The sequence below is a fragment of the Elephas maximus genome, chromosome 10 (assembly GCF_024166365.1).
Source record: "Elephas maximus indicus isolate mEleMax1 chromosome 10, mEleMax1 primary haplotype, whole genome shotgun sequence".
In the NCBI taxonomy this organism is placed as follows: domain Eukaryota; kingdom Metazoa; phylum Chordata; class Mammalia; order Proboscidea; family Elephantidae; genus Elephas; species Elephas maximus.
Window position 1 is genome coordinate 57,382,265 of NC_064828.1, and position 19,853 is coordinate 57,402,117.

The 19,853-nt window shown below is 41.3% G+C and overlaps 1 protein-coding gene across 3 annotated transcripts in view; it reads left to right on the forward strand.

Annotated features, from left to right (window-relative positions):
- The first annotated feature begins 53 nt into the window (after positions 1-53).
- Positions 54-19,853, forward strand: part of TOGARAM1 (TOG array regulator of axonemal microtubules 1) — a 102,546-nt gene continuing 82,746 nt past the window's right edge. For 2 of the 3 annotated variants that reach the window (XM_049899212.1, XM_049899211.1), the window contains exon 1: positions 55-2,443. In XM_049899212.1, the coding sequence (XP_049755169.1) occupies positions 398-2,443 (2,046 nt within the window). In that variant the 5' untranslated portion in view covers positions 55-397. Of the gene's footprint in view, positions 2,444-19,853 lie in introns of all 3 variants that reach the window. The other variant, XM_049899210.1, reaches the window with a different exon arrangement.

Sequence of the window (19,853 nt, forward strand, 5' to 3'; positions counted from 1 at the left end):
CGTTTGGGCCTTAGCGACGTTCTCAGTGTGTCCGACTTCCTCTTGCATGAGGCATCTGGCTAGGCAAAACACCTGATGGGGACTACATGTCCCAGCATCGACCATGGTAGGTTGATTTCCGGGTCAAGAGTTCAGCGCTGGGTAAATCACCATGGAAACGATCGGTTTGGTCACGTGGTGCCCCTGGTTACGCCCGGTGGCAGCTGTAGGGTCTGGGGCCCAAGCGGGGGCCATTTTGCCGAAGGCTGTCTCCTGGAGCGGCCTGGCAGCTGGTTGAAGCTGCTCCTTTTCCTCCTGTGCAGCTTGGGGCCTGGAGAGGAAAAGGAAGGTTGGGCTCCATCGAGCCCTTCGGAGACGGCAATGGTTTCCTCCAAGCATCGCCACTTGACGACCCTCCATGGCGGCTGCGTCCTCCGCGCTGTTCCTGCTGCCACCCCTTCCAGCCCTCTGTACTTATCGCCTCCAGAGTCGCAGTCGTCCTTCCGCCCCAGAGACTGATGAAAGTCGAGTCAGGGCCATCATGAGGGGAGAGAAAAACTACTGCTGCCGTGGAGCTGCTGGCGATCACAGTTCCTGCCCCCCGACACCTTCTTCTCTGGCCTCTACCCTCTTGATGCCCGCGGAGGCCGTTTCTAGTAGCTGGTCTGGATCTGGAGGTGGTTTGTCCGGGGGAGATGAAGAAGAAACTCGGCTTCTCCAACTCCTCCGCGCGGCGCCTGATCCTTCCGAGGCCTTCCAGGCTTTGCAAGCTGCTTTGCCGCGGCGGGGTGGTCGACTTGGCTTCCCCCGACGCAAGGAAGCGTTATATCGGGCCCTGGGCCGAGTGCTTGTGGAAGGCGGTAGTGATGAGAAGCGACTCTGCTTGCAGCTTCTCTCGGATGTTCTCCGGGGTCAGGGGGAAGCAGGCCAGCTAGAAGAGGCCTTTAGTTTAGCACTTCTGCCTCAACTAGTTGTCTCCTTACGAGAAGAGAATCCAGCCCTGAGGAAAGATGCACTACAGATCCTGCATATATGTCTGAAACGTAGTTCTGGCCAGGTGCTGAGAACGCTTATACAACAAGGACTGGAAAGTACCGATGCCCGGCTTAGAGCTTCCACAGCCCTGCTGCTACCTATCTTGCTTACTCCTGAGGATTTGTTGCTCGGCCTAGATCTCACCGAGGTGATAATATCCCTAGCCCGTAAACTAGGCGATCAGGAGATAGAGGAAGGAGCTGAGACCGCTTTCTCTGCTCTTCAACAAATTGGGGAGCGACTTGGCCAAGAGAGGTTTCAATCCTATATCTCTCGCCTGCCATCTGCCCTGAGGAGACAATACAATCGCCGCCTGGAGTCCCAGTTTGGAAGTCAGGTTCCTTATTATTTGGAACTTGAAGCCTCTGGATTTCCTGAAGATCCCCTTCCCTGTGCAGTGACTGTTTCCAACAGCAATCTTAAATTTGGGATTATTCCTCAGGAACTGCATTCAAGGTTGTTAGATCAAGAAGACTATAAAAATAGGACTCAGGCCGTTGAAGAATTAAAGCAGGTGCTGGGAAGATTTAACCCTAGTTCTACGCCTCATTCTAGTCTTGTCGGTTTCATTAGCTTGCTGTATAATTTGTTAGATGATTCTAACTTCAAAGTGGTCCATGGCACACTCCAGGTCCTGCACTTACTGGTTGTTCGCCTTGGGGAACAGGTACAACAGTTCTTGGGACCAGTTATAGCGGCTTCTGTCAAAGTGCTGGCAGACAACAAGTTGGTGATCAAACAAGAATACATGAAAATCTTCCTCAAGCTGATGAAGGAAGTGGGTCCACAACAGGTGCTTTGTTTACTCCTGGAACATCTCAAGCATAAGCATTCCAGAGTGAGAGAGGAGGTGGTGAACATTTGCATCTGCTCCCTCCTAACCTATCCCAGTGAGGATTTTGACTTGCCCAAGCTGTCTTTCAATCTTGCTCCAGCTCTTGTAGATAGTAAACGCAGGGTACGCCAAGCAGCTTTAGAAGCTTTTGCTGTGTTAGCATCATCAATGGGCTCAGGTAAAACCAGTATCCTTTTCAAAGCTGTGGATACTGTTGAATTGCAAGATAATGGAGATGGAGTGATGAATGCTGTACAGGCCAGACTGGCTAGGAAAACCCTCCCAAGGCTAACGGAACAGGGATTTGTGGAATATGCGATATTCATGCCATCTTCTGCCCAGGGTAGGTCAAGCCATTTAGCACATGGAGCAGATGCTGACTGGCTTTTGGCTGGCAACAGAACACAGAGTGCACACTGTCACTGTGGTGACCACACAAGGGATAGCATGCAGGTTAATGGATCTTACAGTCCGACTATCTGCACCCGAAGGGTTTTAAGTGCAGGAAAAGGAAAAAATAAATTACCATGGGAAAATGAGCAGCCTAGAGTCGTGGGAGAAAACCAGACCTCCAGTGCCAAGGATATAGAGCAGGTATGCATCTTCTCTAATTTCCTTGAAACTGTGAAAGAATTTAAAATGAAATATGTTTTTATGTGGCCTGTAATAACTTAATGGTGAAGTGGCCTGAGAGTTATTTTGCTTTGAATTTAAATCCAGTTGAATGTTGATGTGGGTATCCATTATAATGGTACAGGTCATAACCAATACGAGTTGTTGTGGATTCAACTCATGGTAACCCCATGTGTGTCAGAGTAGAACTGTGCTCCGTAGGGTTTTCAATGACTGATCTTTTGGAAATAGATTGCCAGACCTTTCTTCCAGGGTACCTCTGGGTAGATTGCAACCCACCCGTTTGGTTAGTAGCCAAACGTGTAACCATTTGTGCCACCCAGGAATTCCTTACAGGACACATAAGACTATTTAATAGGCTTTCTGCTGGATGGATTTGATTGAATTTAACAGGCTTTCTGCCCAATGGATTCAATTCAGTTTGAGGTACAGCGTGTTGTAGACAATACCTGGATTTTGGTTTTGACCTGTCACCTTGGACATGTCACTTGCCTCATTCATACAACAAACACTGAGTACCTACGTGCCGGATATACAGCTGAGTTCTGGGAATAAAGACCAGTTCCATACAATTTAGAAGAGAAGACCTATAAACAGGCAGCTACAAATTTGTTAAGTGCTAAAATAGAAGTATACACAGAATCCTGTGGGATAGAACAACTAAAAAGTCAAAAGAACCTTCAGAGAAGGTGTGATATTTGAACTGAGACTTTTCCCCAGAAGTTTTTATTTTGAAAATTCCTAATCTACAGATAAGTTAAAAAAAAAAATTAGTACAATGAATACCTATATACTTCACCTATGAAACCCTGGTGGCATAGTGGTTAAGTGCTATTGCTGCTCACCAAAAGGTCAGCAGTTCAAATCCACCAGGCGCTCCTTGGAAACTGTGTGGGCCAGTTCTGCCTTGTCCTGTGGGGTCGCTATGAGTCAGAATTGACTCAGTGGCAACGGGCAACAGGTATGCTTGACCACTTATTAACAACTTGCCATATTTGTCAAATCGTTTGGAAATAAGTTGCAGGTATCTCGACATCTCACCCTTAAATATTTCTGCATGCATCTCCTAAAAATAAGAACATTCTCCTTTATCACCACAATACCGTTATCGCACCACAGAATACCAATAGTAATTCAATAATATCTAATCCGTAGCCTGCATTTAAATTTCTGCAGTTGTCTCATAGATGCATTTTATAGTTTTTGTTTTAGTTTTTTCTCAGGATCTAATCAAGGTTCATGTGGTTAATATGTCTTTTTTTCCTAGAACAATACTGCCACCTATTTGCTTGTCTGTCTGTTTTTTCATGACAATGACTTTTTGAGGAGCCTGGGTGGTTTTGTAGAATGTTCTATGTTCTTAATTTTTCTGATTGTTTCCTTATGATTAGATTCAAGGTAAGGTTTTTGGCAAGGACATTACATAGGGGATGTTGTGGACTTCATGTTACTTTATATCACAAGGCATGTACTATCAGGTTGCGCCACTATTGGTGATGCTAAATTTTATCATTTGGTTAAGGTAATGATAGCCATCTCTCTCCATTGTAAAGGTCTATTTCTGGTATTATAATTAGCAAATAATTTGTAGGGTGATGCTTTGAAACCTTATCAGTACCCCAACAACCTTTGACCTACTGTTCTTAGCATCTATTAATGATCCCTGTCTTGATCATTTATTACATTCCAATCCAAATATCAAACCCCCACTGCCTTCAAGTTGATTTCAACACATAGCGACCCTATAGGACAGAGTAGAACTATCCCATAGGGCTTCCAAGGCTGTAAATCTTTTTGGAAGCAGACTACCGCGTCTTTCTCCCATAGAGCAGCTAGTGGGTTCAATCCACTGACCTTTTGATTAGCAGTCGAGCACTTTAGCCACTGTGCCACCAGGGCTCCTTACATATTATATTAGGGGTTACAAAAGGGTGATTAAAAAAAAAAAGCTAACGTTTCTTCTATATTGGTTAATTGACATTCTTTTTATTCTATATGTAATAATTAAGTTCATCAATATTCTATTCACTGCTGGAATTGTCCCAAATTTGACCAATGGCTGGCTCCTATGCCCTTTTGATATGATGCTATTAGTCTTTGAGTTGAGTTGCTTCCTTAACTTAAACTTAGCATGATGCCCAGGCTTACCTTACTTTTCTTGCTCCAGACCTGCAACTAGCTATTACTTCAAGGAGCCCTACAACTGAGTACCCTGTTTAGTAAAACCCAATACCAAACCCATTGCGATCAAGTGGATTCCAACTCGTGGCGACACTATGTGTTGAAGTAGAACTGCTCCATAGGGTCTTCTTGGCTTTACAGAAGCAGATTGCCAGACCTTTCTTTCACGGTGCCATTGAGTGCGTTCCCACTGCCAACCTTTAGGTTAGTATTGAGTGCGTTCCCACTGCCAACCTTTAGGTTAGTAGACAAGCACAAACGACTCGCACCATCCAGGGACTCTGCCTGTTAGTAGAGACTGGTTGGTATTTAAAACAAAAGTCTGGGTATATAGATGTGTTCAGTGCTGCTGTTTGCTGTAGCGTATTGGCCCTTTCAGTGGACAGAGGCAGAAGTACTTTTTTTTTTTTTAATTCGTACTGATACCTCCAGTTCCAATTCAGTACTACAGGGCTGTTCTTCTTTCCTTATTCCGTATTTGTATTTCTCTTCTGCACAGTGAAACCCTGATTCCCGGCATCAAATTTGCTCATATACCATATCCTACAAAACACAAAAATAACTACTATACCAATAACACAACAGCTATCTACCAAGTAACATTCAAGATTTCTTTATTCTTTTTGTGCTTAGAATTATCCCACAGAGTTCTGTGTTCAAACTTTTCTTGAATTAATTCTTTTCTCTGGGTGATTGTTCACTGTGTTGAAAGCTGAATAGGGATATGCAGAGTTTGGATGTTGTTGTTACCGTTAAGTGCCCTCAAGTTGGTCCTGATTCAGCGACCCTACGTACAACAGAACAAAATATTCCCCAGTCCTGCGCCATCCTCACAACCATTGTTATGTTTGAGCCCACTGTTGCAGCCACTGTGACGATCCATGTTGTCAAGGGTCTTCCTCTTTCTCACTGACCCTCTACTTCACCAAGCATGATGTCCTTTTCCAGGCACTGGTCCCTCCTGATGGCGTGTCCAAAGTATATGAGACAAAGTCTCACCATGCTTGCTTCCGAGGAACACTCTGGCTGAGTACGGATGAGTCCCAGTGAATTTCAGATCAGATGAATAGTATGTTCAGAGACACTGAATTATGAAAGAATTTAGCAAATTAAGAGGAGAATGGTGAGCCTGCATTGCTGACACAAGGGTCTAATGGGGACTAGCAGATGATGGTACAGAAGGTGTAAGCAGGAGCAAAGTATGGAGATCATTTTTCAAATAAGAAGTTTGGACTTTTTGCATTAGGTCTCAAGTCTGTACAATAATGGAAATGAACTTAGTGCTCTCTACGGTTCCTTCCGTTTCCAAAATTTGAAAATGTTTTGAAATAATTTCAAGATTTATTATAACTAAATTAGGTATAAAAATTGAACACGAGAAGCTCAAGCTCTCGTTGTACCAAATATTCCCTGATACGTTTATGGAACTTTTGTATCTAAAACATTTTAAATGCCCTCAGCTTTTGTTTGGTGTATCCAATCAGTTTTGCCTGTGGTTATTCTTGCGTATTGTTAGTATTATCTGGCAGCAAATGATTATTCTGTAAACATTAATCTTATCACTGCTTCTTATGTGTCAAGTCTGAAATGTCAGTGTATATATATGTATCTATATATGTATGTATGTATATATATAACAAGAAGATCCTAGTGCTGGCCAAAGCTTCAAGAATCTGAAAATAAATGCACTTCAGAAATGGCAGTGTAGACATATGTTGCTTTTGAAAGATGCTTTAGTGATTAAAACTTACCCAAAAAATCCAGTTATAATTACTAGCTCAGAGACTGTCTCTAGAGAACTACATTGGAAATTATTTTAATGGAGAGTAGGGATCAAATATTTAAATATTGTTATGTATAAGGATAGTATGCAGTTTCCCCCCTTTATTCTCTCCCATATTCCATGACCATTCCTGAGTTCTAATAAGAAATAACATTGAAATCATGTGTCTTTTCAGATTTTTCAGGAGGGAAAGAAAAAAGGGACTTTCTCTCCCAGAATAAGCATGTAAAATTCAAAATCAGACCAAATTCCTTTAATACATGATACAGTATCGCTCCAAAACAGTAATAGAATTAGTCTAAGTTATAAATCTCAGGCACCTACATTTTGTGGGCAAACAAGAGCTGAAATATCTCCCAAAATCTCTCCAAATCTCACACCAATCACCCATCTTGCTTAAAATATATAAATATAACCAAATATCTCCCAAAATCTCTCCAAATCTCACACCAATCACCCATCTTGCTTAAAATCCTTCAGTGGCTCTAACAGCCTTCAAGATAAAATACAAATATGTCAGTAGCAGCCTCTTCTCGCCTCACTCCTACGTCCTTTGCCATTTCCATAAAAATTTTGTGTGTGTATGCGTGGGCATATGCATTCTAAAAGAAGAAAAAAGAAGGTACAGATAAAAGTAGTTTGAGAGTCAGAAATGGTTAAATTACCTATTGCCAAAAATGCTTTGCTGAAGTTAGTTTTCTTCTCTCCTCCACACCCAGCACTTTGCCCCCCAAAAAGGGACAGCAGATTGCAAAGAACAATTAACTCTTGGGTAAAAGGGGGGAAAAAAGCTAATACTATCAATCAACCTTCCTTAAGTGCATACTATATATATATAGGGTACCCTGTGTATATGGCAAGTATATAAAAATGAGATTTTTGTCCTTAATAGTTTGTTAAAAAAAAAAAAAAAGTTTATAGTTAGGGAGACAGGATATCGGCATTAAAAGATAACATAGGAAGTAGCACAATTAAATGTCAAATAACTGATAGAAGCAGTAATTACTAAAAAAGTCAGAAGAAAATAAAACGAATATTGATATGCAGACAATTAGGAGTCAGGAGACTGGGTTCTAGTACTAGTTTACCACTGTGATTGTAGACATGACATAAACTTTGTATGTCTAACTTTACTCATGTATAACGTACCAATAAGACTAATTATTGTTAATATTATTTATCATTAATAATAATATTAAAGGCAGCTAACTCATAAGTAGCACTTACTATGTTTTGGGCACTTGCTTAAGATCTCTTAGTAAATGGCAGATAGATGATTGGACCTAGGCATTACGGGTCCAGAGTCTGTGCTTTTCACCACCACACTATCAAATAAAGGGTATGACTAACCTTTTCTCCCTATACAAATTCTTTCATTATGAGGGCTTGGGAAATTTTCATAGTGTTCCTGAACAGGTGAATTTGACCTATTCCTTGACAGAAGCTAACACTTTTAAGTAGAAAACCAAACCCAAACCCAAACCCACTGCTGTTGAGTCGATTCCGACTCATAGCAACCCTACAGGGCAAAGTAGAACTGCTCCTTAGGGTTTCCAAGGAGCGCCTGGGGAATTCGAACTGCCTACGTTTTGGTTAGCAGCCATAGCTCTTAACTACTACACCACCAGGGTTTCCTCTTTTAAGTAGAGAAAGGGTGAATTGCATTCTTGTCAAGGGGAATGGATTGAACAACAAAAGGCATAATGCATGGATGCAGAGATGTGCCTGTCATGTGTTAACTGAATTCCCCTGCTCCTAGTGAACCACCAAGCCTCAGAGCAAAATGTGGCGTATTAGTACTGCAATTCTGAATAACTTAGACCAAACCAAAATCAAACCTATTGCTGTGGAGCTGATTCCGACTCACAGCGACCCTATGGGACAGAGTAGAACTGTCCCTTAGGGCTTCCAAGGCTGTAATCTTTAGGGAAGCGGACTGCCACATCCATCTCCCACAGAGTGGCTGGTCGAGTTCAAACCACTGACCTTTTGGTTAGCAGCAGCGTGTTTAACCACTGTGCCACCAGGGCTCCTTAACTTAGACCAATGATATCCTTATTTAATACCAGATGCTGGCTCTCTATATAGCCTTAAGACTTCCTGTAGCAGATCTCACCACTTCCTTTTATGCATGTCAAATATTCAGATGTCTTCCGTGCTCAGAAACAGGCCTGGCACCTGGTCTGATTTGTACTGGACTGGCCCTTGCCCAGGCTCTGCCTTAACATTTGGAATCCACTGCTAATTGTTCTCTCAGCCTTGTCCATATGTAACATTGGTTAGTGACATTAAACAGCAAAGCTTCCAGAAAAGAGAGTCTTGAATGCTTTATTATTATTTTTTTTATTGTACTTTAGATGAAGGTTTACAGAGCAAATTAGTTTCTCATTAAACAATTAATACACATATTTTGTGGCACTGGTTGTCAACCCCATGACATGTCAACAGTCTCCCCTTCTCAACCTTGGGTTCCCCATTACCAACTTTTCCTGTCCTCTCTTGGCTTCTCATCCTTGCCCCTGGGCTGGTGTGCCCTTTTAGTATGGTTTTGTTTTATGGGCCTGTTTAATCTTTGGCTGAAGGATGAACCTCAGGAGTGATTCAGTACTGAGTTAAAAGGATGTCTGGGGACCATGCCCTTGGGGTTTCTCCAGTCTCTGTCCGAACAGTAGGTCTCGTCTTTTTTTTTTCTTTTTGTGAGTTAGAATTTTGTACTACATTTTTCTCCAGCTTTTTCCAGGACCCTCTATTGTGTTCCCTGTCAGAGCAGCCGGTGGTGGTAGCCAGGTACCGTCTAGTTATGTTGGACTCAATCTGGTAAAGGCTGTGGTACTTGTGGTCCATTAGCCCTTTGGACTTATCTTTCCCTTGTGTCTTTGGTTTTCTTCGTTCTTCCTTGCTCCAGATGGGGTGAGACCAGTGGAGCATCTTAGATGGCTGCTTACAAACTCTTAAGACCCCACATACTACTCACCAAAGTAGGATATAGAACATTTTCTGTATAAAGAAGTCTTGAATGTTTTAATTACATACTCCTATAATTTATTTTGGAAGGAGCCCTGGTAGCACCCTTAGCTACTAGCTGAAAGGTCAGATGTTCGAGCCCACCAGGCACTCTATGGGAGAAAGATGTGACAGTCCGCTTCTGTAAAGATTACAGCCTAGGAAACCCTGTGTTGTTGTTAGGTGCCATCGAGTCAGTTCCAACTCACAGTGACCCTACAGGACACAGTAGAACTGCCCCATAGGGTTTCCAAGGAGCGGGTGGTGGATTTGAACTGCCAACATTTTGGTTGGCAGCTGAGCACTTAACCACTATGCGGCATTTCTAGTCTGTCCTGTTAGGGTTGCTTCAAGTCAGAATTGACTCAACAGCAACACGTTTTATAGCTTATTTTGAAGGTAAATAGACCAGTTTGACTGGCAGGGTGGTTTCTGTAGCCTAGTAATGGGAAATAAAGTTACAAGAAGGAGTGAGGGACTAGATTGGAGATGACTGAATGCCGCACCAAAGACTTTAGCCTATTATTTTAACAGCGATTTGAAATTATAGGTGTTTTTTGTTTGTTCATTTTATTGAATCAATGCTTTAGGAAAATTATTCGCAACAACAGCAATGTGTAGGTTTCTTTATTTTTTGTTTTTTAAAGAAAAGCTAAAGACCGGAAACTAGGAGACCAATTAGATATTTTTTGGAGTGCTTTAGTTGTGAGGTTTTGAGTTTTAGGAGAATTTAGCAGACTATCAGACTGGAAAGAAACAGATGAATCCAAGAGATATTTCCAAAGATCTAGTGACTAAGTGTTGGAGGAGAGAGAAAGAAGGCTAACTCTAAAATTTGAGCAAGGTAACTAAATGCATAATGGATCTGTGAATAGATCTAGGAAGGCCTAAATTTTAGGAGGAAAAATGAGTTTTAGGTGAAGGAAGATAGAACATTCCAGTTAAGTTTGAAGACTACAAAAAACATGAAAAGAGCTGGAGATGTAGACTTTGAAAGTCATGTGCTGAGAATTGTAGAAACTATGAGAATAGATGGGCTTGCCAATGAACAGAGTAGCATAGAGGAAGAACAGACTGGTTAAGTCTCAGTCTTGGCATACAGGCTCATTTAGGGAATAGCAATAGGAGATAGAACCAAACAAGGAAAAGAGTGCTTAAGAATTGGAAGAGAACCAAGAAAGAATAAGATTTTAGAAGCCAAGTAGAGAGGGAGTTTCAAGGAGTCATCAGCACTGTTAAATGTAGCACAGATATTGAGGAGGTTGAAAACAGAAAAGCATGACTTATTATTATATCCTTTTTGCAAAATACTTTTTGAAGCTACTTTTCTCTTGATTTTTTCTCTTAATTTCTTCTTAATAACTCTTCTGATGATAAAAAAATTATATATGCTTATTATTGAAGAAAACTAGGCAATGTGAAAAAGCACAAAGAAGAAATTTTAAATTTTCAGCCATCCCATTACTGAGAAAGATCCAGAGTTAATATTTTGTTGCCTATATTTCCAGTATCATTTTTGTTTATGTATACGGGTATATATTCTTTTTTCCATATATAAAAGTCTCCTTTTTACTTACTTTGATAATATTCTGTAGTAGAATTTTATTTAGTAGCATTGTTGTTACTTGCCCTCTAGTCTATTCGGACTCATGGTGGCCCCACATGTGCAGAGTAGAACTGCTCCGTAGGATTTTCAAGGCTGTGATCTTTCAGAAGCAGATTGCCAGGGCTGCCTTCTGAGGCCCCTCTGGGTGGGTTTGAACTGCCAGCCTTCCATCTACTAGTCAGTCGCACCACCGAAGGACTTAGTTTTAGATCATATAATATCATGATGTGTTAACTGATCTCTCACTTTTGAATATTTAGACTTTTACTTGTTTATTGTTTCCACCATTTAGTGGACTATTTTTGTATTCTGGTATATTACAGACATAATAACGAGATTCCTGGGATATTCTGACTTTGCATCACTATGTTTTTTTTTTTTTTGCCATTTTTATTGTTTTCAGCTGTAGAATCTAGTGACATTATACTCACATGTTGTATAATTATCACCACTATTTGTTTCTAAAATGTTTTCATCATCCCAAATAGAAACTCTGTACCCACTAAGAAAAAACCCCTCATTCTTCCCTTCCCCAGCCCATGGTAACCACTAATCTACTTTTTGGTCTCTATGTATTCATCTATTCTAGATGTTTCTTACAAATGGGATATACAGTAGTTGTCCTTTTGTGTCTGCCTTATTTCATGTGGCATGATGTTTTCAGGGTTCCTCATGTACAGGCAGTCCCCAGTTTACAAAGTATTTGAGGTATAATGAGCTGCGCTTATGACTGTCTTTTTTTTTGTACATCTTATCATTAGTAATATGTACCACATACAGTGTTGCAGCACCTAATTTCCTGATGTTATCATTCTCTGCTGTTCACTCACAGATGTCCTTTGTTATGATATATAAAGATACTGATAATAAAAGGTAATAATAATGAAAATGGAAAAAAAATTAGGTATCTAACTTAATGTCACATGCTACTTACAATGGAATTGTGGGAACAGAACCCTGTCATAAGTTGGAGGCCACCTATATTAGAATATTATTCCGTTTGAAGGCAGAATAATTTTCCATTATACGTACATACCATATTGTGTTTATCCATTCATCTGCTGATGGACACTGGGATTGTTTCTACTTTTGGCTACTATGAATAATGTTGCAACAAGCATTGGTGAACAGTATCTGTTTGAGTCCCTGTGTGAAAATGGTGTGGCAAGGGTGTCTGACCTCCTCTAACTTCACAAAGGGGAAGGAGAATCAAGATCCATGTACAAGGCTGATTCCTATGAGACAGAGGTCAGACATGCCTCTATTCTCCACCTTTTTACCAATGCTGACACCAACTGTCCCTCTCTCAGCACTCTCTACTTCTCTGCTGGGTTCGATAATTCATTATAGTAGCCACATAGAACTCACAGACCATACTGAGTTTTGAGGTTTTTTTTTTTTTTTTTTTTTAACATGTTACAGTTCAGGTTCAGGAACACTCTTACTTGTTCTCAGCCCATGCTGGAAGGGTGCCTCTCTCTGGCCCCATAGCCCCTGTCTTGCTCCAGCAAGTGATATAAAGCTCTTTTAGCTCTGTTGATAAGTGCCAGAGGCACCCCACTGCACCAGTAAGCCCTGGCCTGAAGTCAGTTTTCCTGGCCTGAAGTCAGATTTCTTGCTCTGTGGACCAGGAAGCCCACCACGCTGTTGCTTGCCGGTCTCCTGGTTCAGCTGCCTCTGCTGCCACCATTTCTCTGCCACTGCTTCTCTACATCTCTCGCCATCTTTGGTCTTATAGCTGTCTCTCCTTGTGTCCTGGGTCTAGGAGGGTCACAGCACAGGGATCCCAGGTCCAAAGGATAAGCTCCGCTCCTGCCTCTTCTTCTTGGTGATAGTTAGGTTCCCTCTGCTCTGGGATTGACAGTTCTTTTAAGCCTAGCAGGATGGCAAAACTGACCAGTTCCCTTGTTAGGGTTCCATACACCTTATTTACATGGTCACACCCCCACAAGGGTGCCATGTGCCTCATTTAGATTATCAGCATGCTATCCAAACCCCTTGGTGGCCCACAAGCACCTCATTTGCATAGTGCTCACCTAGTCATTTGGTGGGAGTCACAAAGATATGGCTAGAAGGGCCATATTAATTCACTGCATCACAGGCCACCCCCTGACTTTTTTAGCCATTGGCCCTCTCATACTTGAAGGATAAACTTCCCCACTCCCAATCATTTTACCAGTCCAGAACAGTTATTAACAATTAGTCCTTCAGTAGGGCAAAAGAGTCCAAAGGGTGAGGTTACTCAGGTACCAGCCATTCAGGTCTGCTGCAGGTGTCCATCTGATCTGTTCACGTTCTCCAGTATTTTGCCTCGTCTTCACGCTTTCCTTCCTCTAATAAAGTTTAGCTAAAAGAAGATTATTCCCTTGCTCTGAGCTTTACAAAACCTTTACAAAGGCACAGGAAAACCTTTAAGGGACTTTAGGTTCAGCCACTGTACTTAAGTCCAGCAGTGCCTTCCCCTTGGTCCACTCTTTTACACTTACAGCTTCTGTAATTACAGTTTTTATAAACACAATTAACTGTTATTAACAATCATCACACACAACTGAATCATATATAATCCCCCCACCCTCTCTTCTCCAGACCCATCAGGAAAAGAAGAAACTATTCAGTAGGGATCCTCCTTCGTTTCCCTCATTTAATGTAAGCACACCCATGAAAGTATGTGAGCCAACCACTTCATACCTTTATCTCCCCTTGTTTTAGATAGCCAGTGTTTAAATTACCCACCCCTATCAAACCAGTAATCTGAGGAGACAAGCATGTTCTTTGGTCTCGAAGAATCTTCTATTCCAGTTGGAACATTGAGCATCTGTATTCATAAGCAAAGTCCAGTCTAGAGCAAGCCATCAAATTGCAGCACTTTACACCAGCTTACGGTATCAAACATCTTCCCGTTCATTCGGTCAGGTTCCGGTCAGCTCATCCCTAGCCCCCACGAGCTAGGTCAGTGGGTAACAGCTGTAAGCTCAGGAGTCCACACACTGCATCGCGCCCTGCTTTCAAGTCTTTTCAGTATATACCTAGAAGTGGAATTGCAAGGACATATGGTAATTCTCTATCCACTCTTTGAGGAACCACCAAACTGGTTTACGCAGCAGCTGCACCACTTTATAATCCCACCAGCAGTGGACGAAAGTCCCTATTTCTCCACATCCTCTCCAACACTTATTATTTTATGTTTTGTTTTTTTTAAATAATGGCCTTCCTAGTGGGTGTGACATGGTATTTCATTGTGTTGTGAGTGTTGTAATGGGTTAGTGGGATCAAGTGAGTCAGACATTGCTAGCTGGCTACCATATTAGCTACATTTTTCTAACAGATTTCTTTCACAACATAGTAAAAGTGATAGATAGCTGCTGTTGAGTCTTCTCCGACTCATGGGGACCTTATGTACAATGGAACGAAACATTGCCCAGTTCTGGATCATCCTTAAAATCACCAGCATATTCGAATTCACTGATACAGCTATTATGCCAACCCATCTTATCTAGGGCCTCCCTCACCCTTGCTGGCCCTCCAATTCACCAAATATGATGTCTTCCTTCGGTAATTGATCCCTGCTGATGATGTGTCGAAAGCAAGCGAGTTGGACAATACTCTGTTGTGATCCTTAAGGTTTTCATTGGCTAATTTTTGGAAATAGATTGCCAGGCCCTTCTTCCTAGTCTATTGTGATCTGTAGTGCCACTGAAACCTGCCCTCCATGGGTGACTCTTCTGGTATTTGAAATACCAATGGCATAGCTTCCGGCATTGCAGCAACAGCAAGCTACCATAGTATGACAAACTGACAGACAGGTGGTGGTAAAAATAAATAAATAAATGAAAAAGAACAGTTGCCAGTGAATCAGCTCCAACCGTAATGACCCTGTGCTTGATGGGCTTTCAGTGGCTGATTTTTCAGAAGTAGATGGCCAGACTTTTCTTCTAAGGCACCTCTGGATGGACTCAAACCTTTAAGCATTTGGTTAGCAGCGAAATATGTTAACTCTTTGCGTCACCCAGGGTCATAGTAGTTATCAAGCTGAAAAGTAAGAAATTTACTTGCTTCACATGTGTATAGTTACTAGGTCTACAGGTTTTGCAAGTTAGAGGATGTGGTTATTGGAAGGTCATTGGAACATGGAAAAGAACAGTGTTAGTAGAATGTTATATGCGGAAACCAAATTTAAAAGTTTATGAGATGAGTTGATGAGTAAACCCAAAGTATTTATTCAACACCTAACGTTTTGATCATCTACTATGTACCAAGCAGAGTGGGAGCTTATAGACTATGCTTTACAGCACTGCCTAGATTTTTCTCTCTTTGGGTGTTTAACACCTGTTAGTCATGTCTTCTTCCTCAAAGATGGCAAGCGCTGTAATAATAGGGGCTTGATGTTTGTTTGTACAAACTGCAGTGCTGTGCTCACAGGTATTAAATATCTGTTAAGTGAGAAGACATCTAAGGGTTGACAATGAAAGAAAAGATCAAGCAAGATAGTAGCACAGGGAGTTATTGCTGTGTTTTGTTTTTAAATAGGGAATAACACTTGATTTAAAGAGGCAGAGAAGGAGGATTCAGTCCCAGTTATCCTATTTTAGAGAGAAAGGAAAGGAAATAATGTTCTTACGTGAAGATTGAATGGGTCAAGAACACAGGTATAGAGAGAGATTAGCTTTGGAACAGAAGAGGACGTCTTTTCCTCTGACTTAAGATATATATAAAAATGTTTTAACATAGTCAGCTACTAACCAAAAGGTTGGAGGTTCAAATTCACCCAGAGGCACCTAGGAAGAAAAGCCTGGTGACCTACTTCCCAAAAATCAGCCACTGAAAACCCCTACTCTGACACACATGAGGTTGCCATGAGTCAGAGTTGACTTGATGCCAGTGGGTTTTTATAGATCAACCTTAGCAATAGGATGAGAGAAATGTTTGGGTAAATGTAAACGGTGTTTTGTTTTTAATATGTAGGATAGCAATTCTTGTATATTAACCTTCTATCCTGCTACCTTGCTATAATCATTTATTAATTCCAGGATTTTTTTTGTTGATTCTCTGGAATTTTCTGCATCAGCAATTACATATCTACGAACAAAGACAGTTTTACTTCTTCCTTCCCAATCTGAATATCTTTTATTTTCTTAACTTGTCTAAATTGCATTAGGTAGGTGTAAAGATGGCGTGGTGGAGGCGTCTGACCTCCTCTGACTTCACAGGAGGAAGGAGAATCAAGATCAACAGCCCAAGGTTGATCCCTATGAGGCGGTGGTCAGATATGGCTCCTCTCTCCTCCGTTTTAACCAATTCAGACAACAGCTCCCATGGCACTCTCTTCTGCTGAGTTCGATAATTTGTTGCAGTGGCCACACAAAACTCACAGACCATACTCACAGTTTTGGGATTTATTAGGGAAGTAACAGGTTACAATTAGGTTAGGAAACGCTCAGATACAGATCTTTAATCAGGACAGCCTCTTCTCAGTCATGCTTACAGGAAGCTTTCTTTCTGGCACTTACCCCTTCTGCTGTGCTCTGGAAAGTGTTATACAGCTTTTTTAGCTCTGCCATTAAGTGCCCTGAGGCACCCCACTCCACCAGTAAGCCTCAGCCCAAAAGTGCTCAGCTGTGGCTCCGCGAGTCAGCAAACCTAGCTCCACCAAGTGTCCAGAGGCACCCTACTCTGCCAGCAGGCCTTCTGCACAAAGGCACTCAGCTTTCTCACTCGGTCACACTGTCTCCTGCCTCTGCTGCCACAGTTTCTCTGCCACCGCTTCTTGCAGTCTTCAGTGTTACTGCTCTCTCTCTCTCAGCCTCCTGGTTCCAAGAGCTTCTTAGCACAGAGATCCTAGGTCCAAAGGATGCACTCCACTCCTGGCTCTTCTTTTTTGGTGGTGGTAAGATCCTCTCCTCCCACCTCTGGGATGGCTCATTTTAAGTCTAATGGGATGGCAAAACTGACCAATCCCCTCATTAGGGCTCCACAGACCTTATTTGCGTGGTCCCACCCCTACACAGGTGCCATGAACTTTATTTGCATTATTAGCAAGTTATCTAATCCCCTTGATTGGCCACAATTATCCTGTTTGTATAATCCTACCCAGTCACTTTGGTGGGAGTTTCAAGATGATGGGAAGAAAGGCCATATAAAAGCGATCTCTCACACCGAACTAGGACTTTCAGTACTATATGTTTATAGGACTGGTAAGAAGGGGACATCCTTGTCTTGTTCCTGATCTTAGGGGGAAAAGCATCTGGTTTGTCACCATTAACTATTAGATTAACTGTAGGGTTTTTTTTAGCTACATTTTATCAAGTTGAGAAAGTCCCCTTCTATTCCTAGTTTCCTGAGAGTTTTTATCATGAATGGGTATTGGATTTTGTGTAAATTTCAAACCATTACGTTTGAAGCTTCCTTTTTATAACACTTTCATTTACCATGACTTTAAAGACTCTAAGTGAATCAAATTTTTAGATATTAACTTCAAAGACTGAAAACTTAGTTTCATGTTCCTAAGAATCCTAATGTGCTCCAAACAGATGGTTTCACATTTTATAACTTTAGCTCACAACTCTTTAAAACTTTACCTGTACTTTTCTATTTTACTCTAAACCGCTTTCTTTCCCTTCATTTTTTTTTTTTTTTGTCCTATCAAAAGTTGTTGTTAGCTGCCATTGAGTCAGATTCAATTCATCGGAGACCCCATGTACAACAGAATGAAATGTTACCCATTCCTGTGCCAGTCTCCATGATCATTGGCATGCTCGAGTCCATTGTTGTGGCCATGGCATGTTCTGAGTGCCTTTCAACCTAGGGGGTCATCTTCTAGCATTATGTTGTTGTCGTTGTTGTTGTGTTCCACGGAGTTGGCTCCAACCCATAGAGACCCTCTATGGAAGAGTAGAATTGCCCCCGTAGGGTTTCTTAGGCTGTAAATCTTTAGGGGAGCAGATCGCCAGGTCTTTCTTCTCCAGAACCACTGGTGGGTTCAAACTGCTGACCTTCAGTTAGCAGCTTAGTGTTTAACCATTGCTCCATAAGCATTCCTTTCTAACACTGTATTGAACAGTATTGTTTTGTGATCCATAGGGTTTTCATTGGTACTTTTCAGAAATAGATAGCTAGGCCTTTCTTCCTATTCTGTCTTAGACTGAAAGCTCCTCTGAAACCTGTCCACAATGGTGACCCTGCTGATATTTGAAATACAGGTGGCATAGCTTCCCGCATCATAACAAGCCACCACACTATGACAAACTAACAGTCCAGTGATGGTATCAAAACTCACCCTGATGAAAATAATTTGGTTACTAATGGCTGTATTTAATGATTTAACACCAAAGAAAATAGTTTGAAAGTAAAATTTGAAAACTAATAATCTGCATTAGCTTGACATCTTTTACTGCGCATTTAAATTTTTAACATTTTAATTGGGGAAATGTGCTATTCCCAAATATTATTTAATTAATACATTATAACAGATACTGTTAATGAGCCTTAATTACATGTGGACATCTAAGACAGTTGGATTAAACTAGTCTAGACTAAAAAAGGATCAGTGAGACTTTTTTTTAAATACATTTTAAAAGAGATATATGTTCCAAAGTATGACATAAGAAGAAAACCACACGAGTGAGATTACATTTTATTCATATCTTATGTTTATAAAGTTTTAGAGAAAAGAAACAATTCACTGAAATTCTCTATGTCTCAGACCATTTCCTAGCAATGTGAAACCTTGTTTTCAGGAATTGTTAAAGTTCCTATTTTGCTAATATGACGAATCATGACAACGTTGGTCATGGAAAACTTGATTTTCTAGACTACCTTTGTCTCCAGACTATGACTGTGTCCCTATTTTGCAGCATTAGAAAACACTCGATCCCACTTTCTCCCCTTTCCTGCTTTTCTTTACAGCAAAACATCTTAGAGTTGTCGAGACTCTTCCCTTTCTCTTTTGAACCCATTCCACACAGACTTTTGGCCCTTGCTGTATTTCACCAACATTTTTCTGATCAGTGTCATCAGTAACGTTCAGTGGTCACTTCTGAATCCAGTGACCATTTCTCAGTCCTCATCTTACTTGACCTATCAGCTTGACTCAGTTGCTTTTCCCTTCTTCTTAACACATTCACTTGATATCCAAGATACCATGCTGTTTCAGGGATAGCCAAGGCTACCCCCAGCTTCAGTGATTTGCTAGGAGAACTCACAGGACTCTGCATATAGTCATGCTTCCAGCTAAGATTTATTACAGCAAAAGGATACAGTGCAAAGTCAGGCAAGGGAAAAGTCTCCTGGGGTGATGTCCAAAGGAAGTAGGTACAGCCCTCCAAGTGTCCTCTCCCAGTGGAGTCATATACCCAAAGAAAACCAAACCCGTTGCCGTCAAGTCGAAGGACAGAGTAGAACTGCCCCATATGATTTCCAAGGAGCGCCTGGTGGATTCTAACTGCCGACCTTTTGGTTAGCAGTCGTAGCTCTTAATCACTACACCTATATAGGACATGCCTAATTATTTCAGAAATGCTTTGTGATAACACCTGCTAAATGTCTTCTACCAGTGAAGTTTGCGTAAACCTAGGGGTCCAGGGTTTTTATTGGGGATCAGTCATGTAAGCACCCTCTGCCTAGCATGTATCAAAATTCTAAGCTCTAGAAGGAAATCAGGTGTTCAGTATAAACCATATATTTTTTGCATAAACAGCTTAGGCACAATGAGACACTTTATTATTTAGGGAATGGTGAGAATTTTCCCAAAGTCTAAGTTCCCAGGTGCCAGCTAGGACCAACCTTGTACTTTTGAAGGATAG